Source organism: Colobus angolensis, unplaced genomic scaffold (genome assembly GCF_000951035.1).
Source record: "Colobus angolensis palliatus isolate OR3802 unplaced genomic scaffold, Cang.pa_1.0 Scaffold24, whole genome shotgun sequence".
Taxonomy (NCBI): Eukaryota; Metazoa; Chordata; class Mammalia; order Primates; family Cercopithecidae; genus Colobus; species Colobus angolensis.
The window spans coordinates 13,748,248-13,761,478 of NW_012115599.1; the positions used below are offsets into that span (position 1 = coordinate 13,748,248).

At 50.8% G+C, this 13,231-nt stretch overlaps 1 protein-coding gene across 3 annotated transcripts in view; it reads left to right on the forward strand.

Moving 5' to 3' along the window:
• Positions 1-13,231, forward strand: part of LEMD2 (LEM domain containing 2) — a 16,565-nt gene continuing 3,334 nt past the window's right edge. The window contains exons 1-7 of one of the 3 annotated variants that reach the window (XM_011945445.1): positions 1-1,024; positions 3,345-3,420; positions 6,586-6,662; positions 7,561-7,640; positions 9,337-9,482; positions 10,472-10,573; positions 10,655-10,757. In XM_011945445.1, the coding sequence (XP_011800835.1) occupies positions 6,639-6,662; positions 7,561-7,640; positions 9,337-9,482; positions 10,472-10,573; positions 10,655-10,757 (455 nt within the window). In that variant the 5' untranslated portion in view covers positions 1-1,024; positions 3,345-3,420; positions 6,586-6,638. Of the gene's footprint in view, positions 1,025-2,370; positions 2,526-3,344; positions 3,421-6,585; positions 6,663-7,440; positions 7,641-9,336; positions 9,483-10,471; positions 10,574-10,654; positions 10,758-13,231 lie in introns of those variants that run through there. The other 2 variants (XM_011945446.1, XM_011945444.1) reach the window with 2 other exon arrangements.

The following is a 13,231-nucleotide window of genomic DNA, read 5'->3' on the forward strand; positions in this document are numbered from 1 at the left end:
GCTCACAGCCATCCTTCTGGCCACACTTAAGTTACATGGTTAGATATGCCAATGAGAGGTCTTCAGGATACAGTATGTATCCGGAATAGCTGAGAATTGTGTTTCCTGAAAAGAAACAGAGATCATTTCATTATACATTTAGGTATAAAGGGCCACTGTAGTTCACCAACTTTTAATACTCTTTACAAAGCACAAATGTGACTAATACTGTTCCCAGCTTCCAGCCAAGGCCGCATCCTTCCATGCCTAGCAGGAACTGCCAACATACAGGAAAAAACTAAAGTTATGTCTTAGCTGGTGTGGCAGATGGATGTTTGGGAGTGTACAAGTCTGTGGGCAAGGGTATCAACAGACTTGTGTGCAGACACCCAAATGATTTCCCCACTATGAGAGCAGTTTATCAACTATGTGAATAGTTTGTCGACCTGCTAGAGAAATTAAGCAGACCTGGGAGTGTCATGGTACTATAACTACACTGGTGATGTCAAACAGTATCACACTGGTACTCACTGCTGAAATGTTTTAAGACAACAGTGGTAGAATCTATGCTGGTATTTATCTGGACTTCCCCTCCTATTATGGTGTTAATCTCTGTTTAATATATCATTGTTTTCAGTTTACAAAACTGTCCTGTACTTGGTTTTGTTTGGGCCTAACCCCCTGAGTTAAGCAGGGAAGGCCCATTTGATCCCATTTTACAGATGAGGAAACAGAGATTCAGAGTGGTTGAGTTGCCCAAGAACCTTGAGCTAATCATTTTCAGCTGGGACAAGGACCCAGCTATCTTAATTCCTAATCCAGGATTTGGATACCCTTACATTTTGCTGTCTGCATTTTAAAAGTGCCTTCCTTAGATGACATCTTTCTAATCCCCACCCTTGGCTTGGTAATGCTTTACTCCCCCCGAATGTTGTGAGTAGTCTCTTTGTATTCCTTTCTCAACCCACACTTAATTTCCTCTGTGTTTCTTTTCTTGGTCTCAGTGAAGTTATTGCCAGTGGACTGTGAGAGAAAAACAGATGAGGTGAGTTTGAGTTTCTCTGGCTTTTATTATTCCTCCTGAGGATATTAGCCTCCATCAGGAAGTAAACTTCCCCAGAAAAAGAATAGGATCATTTGCAAGGAGTGCTTCCTGTAATGTACTAGAGTCACATTGTGTTCTGTGATGTTTGTGTCAGGCTCAGTTGTGGCAGTGAAGGAATACTTGAAATAGAATTGACCTCCCAAAATCCAACCCTGGGCTTGTTATGGACGCTTTCCCATCAAATGTAGCATTTTCTTCTGCCTGAGTCAATCTAGGGGGATACAGTAGGTTGTTGTTGAAGGACCCCTCAAGCTTCCTGGCACGGGGAGGAAGGGCTGGCGTTTCTAAGCATCAGGAGGCCAAGTTCTCAATTCCACATTCTCTCTCTCTGGTGGTGCAGCTGTGGCTCTGAAAATGCTGTTCTGATTTGAAACATAGGGAGTTTGTTTGGAACACATCTTAAGTGGAATTAGCACTCTTAGTCCACATTTAGATTTGCTTTATGAAGCTCTAATATTTCCTGCAAATAATATTTGGGGATGAGCAGCCCCATCCATTTATGAATCATGAAGGCAGCATTATCAAGGAGCTGGGATGCTGGTTCTGGTGACAGTCTGGAGAAGATATGGGGCAGTACATTTTCAGGTCATAAATTGTACCAGTCTTGTGCTGCCAGAGGGCATGACTTAGTAGTCTAATTATTAAGTGTGCAATGCCTGGCCTCCCGAGCCCTTAGTTAACATCTCTGGTAGCCCAGGGGCTGGGAAAGAAAATGACGCTTGGTCCTCTGGCCACCCCTGCATTGACTGTCTTACCCATGTAAATGAGGGGACATCCTGGTGCAGATAACCACTTATTTCTCTTTGGCTTCTGGTGTGTCATAGTTTGGGGTGTTTTATTACATCCATTTATTGCATTCATCCACCAAATATCTTTGCTTCCCGGTTGTTTTGTAAAAGCAGATTCATAGTAAGTTTAATCTGCCTTCTATCATAAAAACTGTAGTTGATGATGAGAGGAAGTGGTCCAGAAACATAGGCAGCCAGAGGGGAAAACTGGAATTTGAAGACTTAAAACAAAAACAGGAAAAAATAACATTCTGTAAGACTTCTCAGTGCTATGAGTTTTGTTTGTCTTTTAATTAGAAAATGGTTCCATGGTTTCTATTTCTTGGTCCTTCACGTCTCTAAATTAATCAGACCCACAAGTGAATGGCACATTTGTTCCCTGGCCGCCTCTGATCTGGACACACTCAGGCCCCGCTTGAGTGAGCCCAGACAGGTACCCTCCAGGTCCTTGCTACAGATGTGCTCTGTGGACAGACAGCATTCAGCACCTGCCAGCGAGGGCTTCAGATGCAGATATTCCTATTTGTAACCATGCAGATATTCATCAGAGCATCAGAAAGCAGGGGCTGGGCCATCTCAGCGTAGGCTTTGTGGAGCTGAGATTTCACGGGGCACCCTTCGCCTTTCTGGAGGGTGGACACAGGAACAAGCAGGTGGGGACGTGTTTCTTGGCTTTGGTGAGGCTCCTGCTGAAAGTCTTATTCTTTGCATAGCTCCAGGCTCACGGAGATCGCAGACGGGCATTTGAATTTCAGATTCGTGTTCTTTCCCTTTTCGGCCATTGAAGACAGTGACACTTTGTGTTTTTCTTTCTGCCTTTGTGCTGCCGAAAACGTGGGGACAGGCTGGGAGTGGGTGTGTTGTCTTAATAAGGCCGTCTCGTTATCTGGTACCGTCTGTCCTCCTGTTTCCTTTAGGTGGTAGCAGCCTCTGCTGAGTGGTTTGTGTGAGTTTGCACCAAATCCTACCACAATCCTTACTCAGATGAGGGCCCTGAGATTCCACCTAAAGGGAGACGAGGTGGCAGCTGCTGACATTCTGCCCTGTCTGCAAGCTGTCCCAGCTCTTCCAGCTCTCTCAGCTCTGCAAGCTCTGACAGTAGTTGCTCTTCCGTCTGAGGAAGCTGAGCGACTGCATCATCCCCCGACCACGTCGCCTCTGCTCAGCTGTCTTACTGGCTGTCATTCCAAGGGAAAGGCAGGAGCCAGGAGCCTCCGATGCAGCCCCTTGGTTACAGTGTCTGCTTTCAGCTCTGCGTCTGCTTCTCCAGGGTCTTTCTCAGGCAGTTAACCCAATATTTATCAACTCTCTCCCTGGGCCCAGCACTTGGCAGAATTTGTTTCTATTTTGTAAAAGTATGAGATGTTCCTTGCTGCTTAGTATTTGACAGTGCGGCTGGAAAGGTAAAGATGGACAGACAGACCCCTCCCACCCACCCCTCCTTGCTGACCACTTGTCCCGTGCCTTTCCAGTTCTGTCAGGCCAAGCAGAAGGCAGCCTTGCTGGAGCTGCTGCATGAACTCTACAACTTCCTGGCCATCCAAGCTGGTGAGTAAGTCACGTAAGTCCTGAGATGCCTCTTGTGAGAGCTATGGGCGGCTGACCCGCTTCATCAGGCTGGTTAGTTACACTGCGGCTGGCGGGCGAGACCCTCCCTGGTTGTCTCCCAGAAGGCATATTCAGAAGCCAAGTCTCACCTTCTCGCCTCCCCACTCAGGCACATCTTTTATAAGCCTGTGTTTGAACAAAACACATTTGATTCTTGCTCCTCTTAAGGGAGGTCCTGGCCCGTGCACAGGCCTTCCTGCAGCTGTTCTCCCTTCTTGGGGATGCCCAGTACCTAATGCTTTGGGGGTCCGTGTTGGCATAGGAAGGGGCCAGGCCCCAGGTGTTGTCAGAATCTATGTCCTCCCCCCTAGAGGGACCCTCTGAACCAGATGGTTGGCTGGGCCAGGGAGAGGCCTCTTGCCTGTGCAGACAGTCTGTGTGGTGGGCCCTGGTGTCACATCTGGTCCTGATCACCATCTGCTTGTCAGACCTCGGACAAAGTCCCTGGTTCTCTCAGGGTCTTCATCTCCCTGTCCGACCAAGGGCTCCTGGGTCTATCTGTTCTCTACAAATGAGAGTCAAGTGCTGTCCTCTAAAGGAGGGCATTCTCAGCACCTCCGTGAAATGCCCCTGAAAATGCATCCAGAAGATGCATCCCCTACTGTTTTATTTGGTGAAGTTATTCCGTGAGGCCAGAGATATCACCTGCATTATTATGTCCTCCCCGATGCCAGGCATCTAGGAGGCTCTCAAAATCACTTGCACGTGACATAGGTGAATATCAGCGTATGCGCCTTGTGTTATAGCAGTTCTATCTTAAAGGACATTCAAGAGGCGCCTCTTACCTGTGGGGTCAGAGGACAGATCTTAGGATTGTGAGGTCAACCCTTGTCTAAGGTTTCACTAGGAAATTGGGGTCAGGTGGACTTCTCCTGGGCCCTCAGTCCTCAGGGTCAATCTCATGAGCATCAGCTCTTCTGCCTCCTTCCTCTTGAAAGTGAGAGATTGAGATGGTAGGGGAGGCATCCATGAGCACTTGGAGGAGAAACAGGTACTGGGGCTCCTGCTCACAGCATCATAGGAATTCCTCTGTATGGCCCAGGTGCTTGGGATGTCAATTCTGACCTAAGAGGGTGTTCTAAACCTTTGTGTCTCAATTGTGGTCCAAGGATCCATAGCATCCGCATCACGTGGGAGCTCACTAGAAATTCAGAATCTCAGGTCTCATGCCAAACTCAGTGAATCAGAGTCTGTATCTTAAGATCCCCAGGGGATTTGAGTGCACCCTGAAGTTGAGAAGCTCTGCTCGAAATTGGGTCCTAGTAGATATTTCTCCTCCATCCCACCCTCCATATGTGGTCCTGCCTTATGCCCTCAAGGGTCCTGGCATCTGTTGCCCTCCGATAAGCCTGGGGGGCCGCCTTGAAGGTACATATCTCGCTGAGACAGGAGTGTGCCTCACAGAGGCTCCTTAGTAGTCCTCAACCCCTCCCCGCCTCTCCTGTTAGGGATCCGCTGTGGGCTGGGCACTGTGCAGGGCCTTGCAATGAGATGACTCAGCTCCAGGTCCTGCCTGCAGGGTGGTTGGGGTCTACTAGAAGACACAGGCCACCTACCTCCCTGACCACTGGGTGATACAAAACGTGATTAGACAAGAACCAAGAGGTCAAAAGTTCTGGGAGGCACAATGCCTTTTAGCTGGAGCAGTCAGGAGAGCATTACAGGGGAGGTGGCATCTGTGCCAGGCCCTGAAGCCCAAATAAGACTGGTTATGCGTATGTGGGGAAGGACAAGGCAAAGCGGCAAGAAGTTATATCTCGGTTGGGAAGCAGCACCTTCATGGAGGAAGGGGAAGATGAGGGAATGAAGTCTGGAAGTGTTGGTTAGGCCCCACCATAGATGGCCTTGGATGCCAGGCCACCAGAGCTCAATCTGGCAGGCAGTGAGGGCCAGAGAGGCTTTGAGCAAGGGAGTATCATGCTGAGAGCCAGGTGCCAGGAAGGCGAATGCGGCAGCAGCTTGAGTAGCACAGTGTCATTTAAGCAGAATCATTTTCAAGCGTTATTGACAAAACAACTGGATTGGAAGGGGAGAGGAGGAACTGAATCGGGAGGCCATTTACATGGTCCAGGCAGGCCTGGCAAGGGCAGGAAGAGTCCTGGTGGGAACGGGAGGATGCTAGAAGCCACCTGTATCTCAGGGGACCCCTTGGGTCAAGATCAACTTTGAAGTAGGAGGATTTGGCTGTGTTGGGGGAGGGGGACAGGCTTCAGTTCAGTTTCAACATTTTAAAATACGACCTTCAGCTACTCCCTTCCCCAGCACGCAGAAACACAGACACTGGCCACCCGAAGTCCGCCAGGCTGTGCTGGGTCCGGGCAGTCAGGCCATGCACACATGTTAAATAGCATGTGCGTGCCTGGCCCTGGACCCTCCCTGCTCTCAGGGAGTCAGGCAAACCACAGCACAGGAATAAGGACCAAGGGCTGTGGCAGGTCACTAAAATGGGGGGCCATTTCATCAAACGAAAGACCCCCAGGGGCTGAAGGCTTCCCGGAGGAGATGGCCTCTGGGCTGGACCCGGGAGGTTGGGCGGGACTAAGCAGGAGGCTGCCAGCTCTATCCTATGGGAGCAGGCCTCCAAAGCCACTCGGGAGAGCTGCCCCTTGGCGTGCCGTGCTGAGGCCCCACTGCCCAGCACACAGACATCCTCTTCCTCCAAGGGGCCCCTCAAAACAATAGACCTGGCATTCCAGGTCGCCTGCCTGTGTCATGAGTCAGAATCCCCATGGTGCCCATGGCCTCCCTGCCTTTCTTTTTTCTCAGGCTGTGTTTATTTATAGTGCCATTCCGGTACCTTCCGAAGCTATCTGTCTGATCCTTTTAGGGATCAATTGCAAAGAGACCTTGGTCTTGGGCAGCTTTTTAGTCATTTAATGCAAATCGCCACACTGCTTTGCAGGTCAGGTTTTAATGATCTGGAATCGATCCAAGCTAAGTGGCTTTTGATCTTGCTGCAGAGTGAAGATGCCCCACAGAAGCCAGGAGCTGCTGGGCCACATGCTCCTTATTAGAGCTGATGGCTTGATTCTTGCTGCATGTTTTAGTCTGTTTCAGAGTGATTTTTCCTCTTTGTGTTTGAGTGTGTGGTTTTTTTTCTCCTAGGTAATTTTGAGTGTGGAAATCCAGAGAATCTGAAAAGCAAATGCATTCCTGTTATGGAAGCCCAGGAATATATAGCGGTAAGTAGGCTTCGGTGCTTATCCATTCCTGGGAGGGCCTGGTGCTTTCCTATTGGTCTTTCAAGCCCTGTTGGGGTTTTTGTTTTTGTTTTTTTGTTTGCTTTGTGGCTTTTGTACTAGGCTACCTTAAGTTAAGGTTTGGTTTATGGCTTTTTGTGCTAGGCTTCCTTAAGTTAAGGCAGCCATGGTACTGACTGCCCCAGAGCCAGGCCATGGGTAGTGGGGCGGCTCTCTCCTGACCTGCTGCACTGTAGGTGTGCCTGTTACCTGCTTCTCCCTTGGTTCACTTTGGTCCTCTTGCCTTCAGCTTTCAGGAGAAACATGCTGTCCCTTCTCTCCCTTATGATTACCATTCATACCGCCAGGGGGCATTCGATTTCCTGTGTGGTCTCAGGATGGTAGATATAGAACTATGGAGCTGGCATTCCAGCTCGCCTGCCTGTCCAGTAACTTAGGGGTCATCTGGTTCCATTTGCATTTCACAGATGAAGAAACAGGCCTGGAGAGGGTCAGGGACTTACCTGAGGCCAAACCACTTGCACTGGCCACTGGGCTTACCCACCGCCAGCCCCAACGCTGTTATTCGCTTTACCCCAAGATGAGCTGCCAGCTCTCTGGCCTGATGCTTCCATCCTCAAGAGAGTCATATTCTTTTGGCCGCCTCAGACCCACATTGTTTTCCTGCTTGTGCTTCCGCATCACCTCCTCTGGTTATAGCTTCTTCCTTGGCTTTCATCAACCCCAAATTTCCTTGCTGCCAGTTTGCTGTGCTTTCAGCAGAGCGGGGTTTTGGGGCTGTGGAGGACACGGGAGAGGGCTTCCTTAATCCAGCAGCAGAATGTTGTTCCAGCTGCTCCACCCAGATGCAGAACTAATCTTCTCCTGCGCCCTCCCACAGAATGTGACCAGCAGCTCCTCCGCCAAGTTTGAAGCCGCACTGACCTGGATACTGAGCAGTAACAAGGACGTAGGCATCTGGTGAGTGTGGGCAGGGTGGCGACGCAGCATGGGTGCCTGCAGCCACTGTCTTTGCTCATCACTAACACCCGTGCTCCGACAGAGCTGTCTCAGGTCTGAAGCTGGAGGCTGGGTCTCCCAGCTGAGTCATGTGGGCTAGGATGGAAGTGGGGCAACAGAAGCAAGAATCATTTGGAATGCAGTGTAAGGAGCAGCTTCAAGATGAGACACAAAATTCAGGTGTTAGGATGTTAGCCTGGTGTTATAGCTAAATCCTGTCTCAAGTAACTCAGTCTGTGCCTCTCTCATTCATCAATACCACATGGTTTGTTGGGGAAGGCATTTTTCTGCACTTTCTCTCCTCGGAAGCTAGTTTTTATTTGTAGATGAAATTATTCTTTCTATATGTTGGTTTTACTCACTATGGAAATCGCATAAGGAAATACTGGATTTTATTCTGACCAGGCAGTTTCTGCCTCATTTTAATCACTGGTGAGCGCTGTTAGGAAAGATGGCAAACCCTTTCTTGAGGCTGAAAGGCTGTATCTGGAGGCTCAGCCTAGGGGGAAGGGCGTGTCAGCCAACAGCCAGGCAGCCTCAGAGACCTGTCCCCTGCTGGAAGAGCAGCATTACCTACCTCCTTCCCACTCTCGGTGTTTGTGGGGGTCTCTGTTCAGGTTATAGCTCTTGATATTAAAACATCCTCTAGAGTTTTGTTCTCTTCCCCTCTAATCCACCCAGATTACTAATTCCATCAGCACTGCATCCAGCAGAAGCCCCTCGGGCAGCTCAACCTCAAGCTGGATAACTGGATGCATGGCACGATTAAAATTTGTTGGCTTAAATTAAAAAAAAAAAAAAAAGCTGCCCCGAGTAGCTGAGCAATTTTCCTGTGTTAGAAAAGGCGGAGGAGAATACGGATTTTATCCTCAGCAGCAGCGCTCACTGAAGCTGCTAACACAGAAGAATGATGACACTCGCCTTTTCACGTTGAGGAAGGCAGCCTGGAGGGTGGCAGAGCCGCTCGCGATGACCATGTTGAAAGTGGGTCCTGAGCAATCAGGACACTTGGGATGCCAGCCATTCCAGCGTGCAGCCTCAAGAGCATGATATTCTCGCCCTGGGTCACCTAGCTGGAAGAAGGCTCCGGTGTCCACACCTCTGCAGGTCCTGACACCTCCTGGCCAGAGAGCATGGTGGAGGCGCTGTGGCTGGGATCTGGCTTCGGGGAGCCTGGTGGTTTTCATTCCCCATGAGCCTCATGGATACCCCATGATCTTTAGCTTAAACAGCTTATGTGCCTCCTCGCCACGGAGGAAAAGCGCAACCTCCCAGATTCTGTCTTTCAGTTCTTGCCATGCAATTGCAAAGCTAGTGATTCAGTAAACATTTCCATTTCTCTGTGCTGGGAGGTGGGAATCCAATTTACAGTTTAATCTCCTGCACGCTGAGAGAGGCTGTCAAAGACCTGACAGAGGGGGACGTCGCTTTAGCGCTAGGGGTTCAAGCCTGCTGCCATCTTTAAAGCTTTATTCATTCTAAGTAGCCAATGTGGGAAATTTCTGGAAAGAGTGCAGCCAGGATACCAAGCCTATTCTATAAGCAAGTAGAGGCCTTGCATCCCCTCCTTGCTTCGCTTCCTCCTGTTTGAAGTGGGGTTTGTGCTGCCTCTCCTTGGAACTTTCCAACATGTTTAGAGCCCTGTGTCCTGTTTCAGGTTGAAAGGAGAAGACCAATCTGAATTGGTGACGACCGTGGACAAGGTGGTCTGCCTGGAATCTGCCCGCCCCCGCATGGGTGTTGGCTGCCGCCTGAGCCGGGCCCTGCTCACTGCTGTCACCAACGTGCTCATCTTCTTCTGGTGTAAGTCCTCGGCCGCCTTCCCTCCCCTTCTGTGCAGTCAAGCGCACTCCTAGGCATGAATGATGAGCTATAGAAATTCCAGGCCCGGAGGGTTCATTTCTGTCTAGTGAACCTGAGGTCTGTCTCATAAAACAGAGGAGATGAACAAGTCAGCCTCTGCCCTGGGTTGTCTTTACCTTTGGAGATTGGTGGCAGGAACGTGAGGATAACTAGAAAATGTCCTTGATTCAGGGCAGATTTCCTAAGCGGGAGCCTGGCCTGAGCAGGAGCTGGGCCCCACCCCTTCTGGGCTCTGCAGGGATCCCAGTGTGGACCAGCTTCGAACAGGAGGCACAGTAGGGGCTCGGCCTAATTTTACTCCCTGAAAAATGTAAACATCTCCTGGAGAGCTGCAGATACCTGATGAAAGCAAGAAGGACTCAGGGTGCTGCGCTGAAAGGAGGGCACCAGTCTTACCTCCTGACATCAGGGACCGCCTTTGAGCACAGACCTCAGGGCGTCTCTGAAGGCGAAAGGCCAAGTCACAGAAACCACGGCTCTCCAGAGATAGTCGGAGCTACAAATCACAGACCGCCTCAGTGTGTACACAGCTCCCTCCCCCACGCCATCAGGCACAGAAATCATTATCGGCAGCAGCATCTCAGAATACAAAGGGCTCCGGCATGTATATATGTATGAAACACCGTGTTCTGGTTCACAGGGGAGGAGATGAAAGCCCCAGAATGAGGTTGGGAGGAGCCGAGATCTGGACAGCTGGGGATGCCGCTGTGGTGACAGCCGGTGGGAGGAAGAGGATCACTTAATAGTCTGTCCTCCCTCTGCATTTCTATATCTTTTGTTTCTCACATGCTGGTCCTGAGCCTGACACGTAGTAGGTACCCAAACCCATGTGGTGGATCCTCCACAACCTCCATCACAGCATCTTGTCCATGGTGAGACCCACTGCCAAAGGAAGTGTGAGGGATTAACAGTGTTTTGTTCCCTCACAGGCTTGGCTTTTTTGTGGGGGCTCCTAATTCTCCTAAAATATCGGTGGCGAAAGTTAGAAGAGGAAGAACAGGCCATGTATGAGATGGTGAAGAAGATTATAGGTGCGTGGCCCCCTGGTGAAAAAAGGGTTGCCGACACCAGCCAGAAGGTCCTTGCCCTAAACGGTGTGCTCTCTCCTGCAGACGTGGTCCAGGACCATTACGTGGACTGGGAGCAGGACATGGAGCGCTATCCATATGTAGGCATCTTGCACGTACGCGACAGCTTGATCCCTCCACAGAGCCGGTGAGTCCCTGGCTGGGGCGCTGGGTGTGGGGTGAGGCGGGGTCCAACCCCACTGAGCTCCACAGAAGGAAGCCCGGAGCCTTGCATCCGATGTCAGCTGAGGGCAGTGCAGACCCCAGGGCCAAGAGTGGTGCTGCTCCCCCTCCTGCTGCTCCCCCTCCTGTTGCTCCCCAGCATGCTCGGCTCTTTATAGCAGGATAAGCTAGAGAAGACGTATGAAAGCACGGTCCCACACCTCTGTAGAGAGAGTGCTGGCAGTGGTGATACCAGTTGGGAGACTTTGGGCTCCAGGTAACAGCAGCCCCCTCCCCCAGGGCACAAGTAGTGAAGGGTCTCCTCCGTCTCTGTAAGTGGAAGTTCAGAGCTGCATGGGCTCTAGGCACAGAGCAGTCAGGTCTCCGGTTCCATTGCTCTTGTGATTCTCATGGTCCCACACTCCTCCACGGATGTTAGCAGCAGACTGGGATCCCCCATGGTTGCAGATAGTGGCCAACAGCAGCTGGGGCACTGTCCGCCTTGTCACAGAGCAGGGAAAGTGGGCCTCCCACTACTCTCAGAAGCAAGAGGACATGTTCCCAGTCGCCCCCAGTGACATACTCCTGGAGGCTCTACTGACCAGAATCTGTTACGTGTCTGTTTATGAATCAGTCACTGGCAAGGAGAAGGAGATTGTTTTTCAAACTTTCTAAACCATGACCTGCAGTCAAAACACCTGTTACCTGCAACATCATGGCCAGTGCCCACACACCCGTGTGCACACTCATGCGTGTACATGGAACTGAAAGCCAAGTTTCACAGCATGAATGGGGTCAGCTCCCAGGGCACAGAGCTTCATGGGAAGGGGTGGCAGGGCCACTGTCATGTGCAGCTGCAGGCGCCTTCCACATGGGCTGTGACTGCTAGAGTTGTATACCAGGGTCCTGACAAAACCGGGCTGGGGGAGGGCAGAGTCCCAGGAGACAGCCAGCAGGACCTCCCGCGTGTTGGCTCTGGTTGTGGTCCTTCCCCAGCAGACTCTTGCTGTGGTTTCTGGCCAGATGCTATTGTCTGCTGCTGGGTGATGCTGAGAGCTCGCCCTTGCTGAGTGCTTGCTGGGAGCCGGGCACTGCTCAGAGCTCTCCACGGGTGCAGACTCACTCACTTGGTCCTCACCATGGCTCACACACACAACAGAAGTGGCCCCATTTTACACATAAGGAAACTGTGCTCAGGAGTCCCATGGCTAGTGGCATTTCTGTGCTCTCACCACCAGGCTCTACTGTCGGCATCATCCCTATCTGCATCCCAAGAGGAATCAGAAAAATAGAGCCGTTAGCAGTCCACTTTAAGTCAGGCACACTGGCTCACACCTGTAATCCCAGCACTTTGGGAGGCCAAAGTGGGAGGATTGCTTGAGCCCCGGAGTTCAAGACCAGCCTGGACAACATAGCGAAACCCCATCTCTACAAAAAATACACAATTAATGGAGCATGGTGACATATGCCTGTAGTCCCAGCTACTCAGGAGGCTGAGGCAGGAGGATCACTTGAGCCCAAGAGGTCAAGGCGACAGTGAGCTATAACTATGCCACTGCACATCAGCCTGGACAACAGACCAAGACCTTGTCTCTTAAAAAAAAAAAAAAGGTCCATCTTAAACATGAAGATGCTTGGTGCCTGTCATGCTCACCCCACCCCTGGAAAGGTGGCAGGCAGGAAGTTTAGGGTGAGCAGACTCAGCAGCATAGGCTGTGCTTGCTCTGAGAAGCGCTTGCTGTTGGTTTCAGCGTGAGGCCCTGTACCTCCCAGGGAAGGCCACTTCGGGTACTTGAACTCCCACCTAATTCCTGGCCCTGAGCATCTCAGTCAACCTGTACCACAGTTTCTTTATCCTTAAATACAAGTGATCCCGCTGCCTTGCACAGGGCTGTGATGAAGAGACTGTCATTCATTCATTCATTCACTTCCTCCCTCCACAAATGTTTATTGAGCGCCTACTACATGCCAGACACATGTAGTAGGTCACCTACTACTGTCTCTACTGGGTCACCGGGAGACAGCAGGAAGTGGAAGAAACAAAAATCCCTGCCCAGCTGGAGAATTTGTTCTCAGGAAGGAGACAGATGACAAGATGCGTAAGGAAAAGATGTGATATTAGGTAGTGACAAGCCCTAAGGAAAGGGGGGTTGGTATCAGTGTGGTGGCCTCAAGGTTCATTAAGTCAGTGGCTAGTAGCCTGGCACGGTGGCTCATGCCTGTAATCCCAGTACTTTGGGAGGCTGAGGCGCGTGGGTCACCTGAGGCCAGGAGTTCGAGACCAGCCTGGGCAACATAGTAGTGAAAACCCGTCTTTACCAAACATACAAAAATTAGCCAGGTATGGTGGCATGCGCCTGTAATCCCAGCTACTCATACTCAGGCATGAGAATCACTTGAACCCAAGAGGTGGAGGTTGCAGTGAGCCGAGATCATGCTATTGCACTCCAGCCTGGGCAA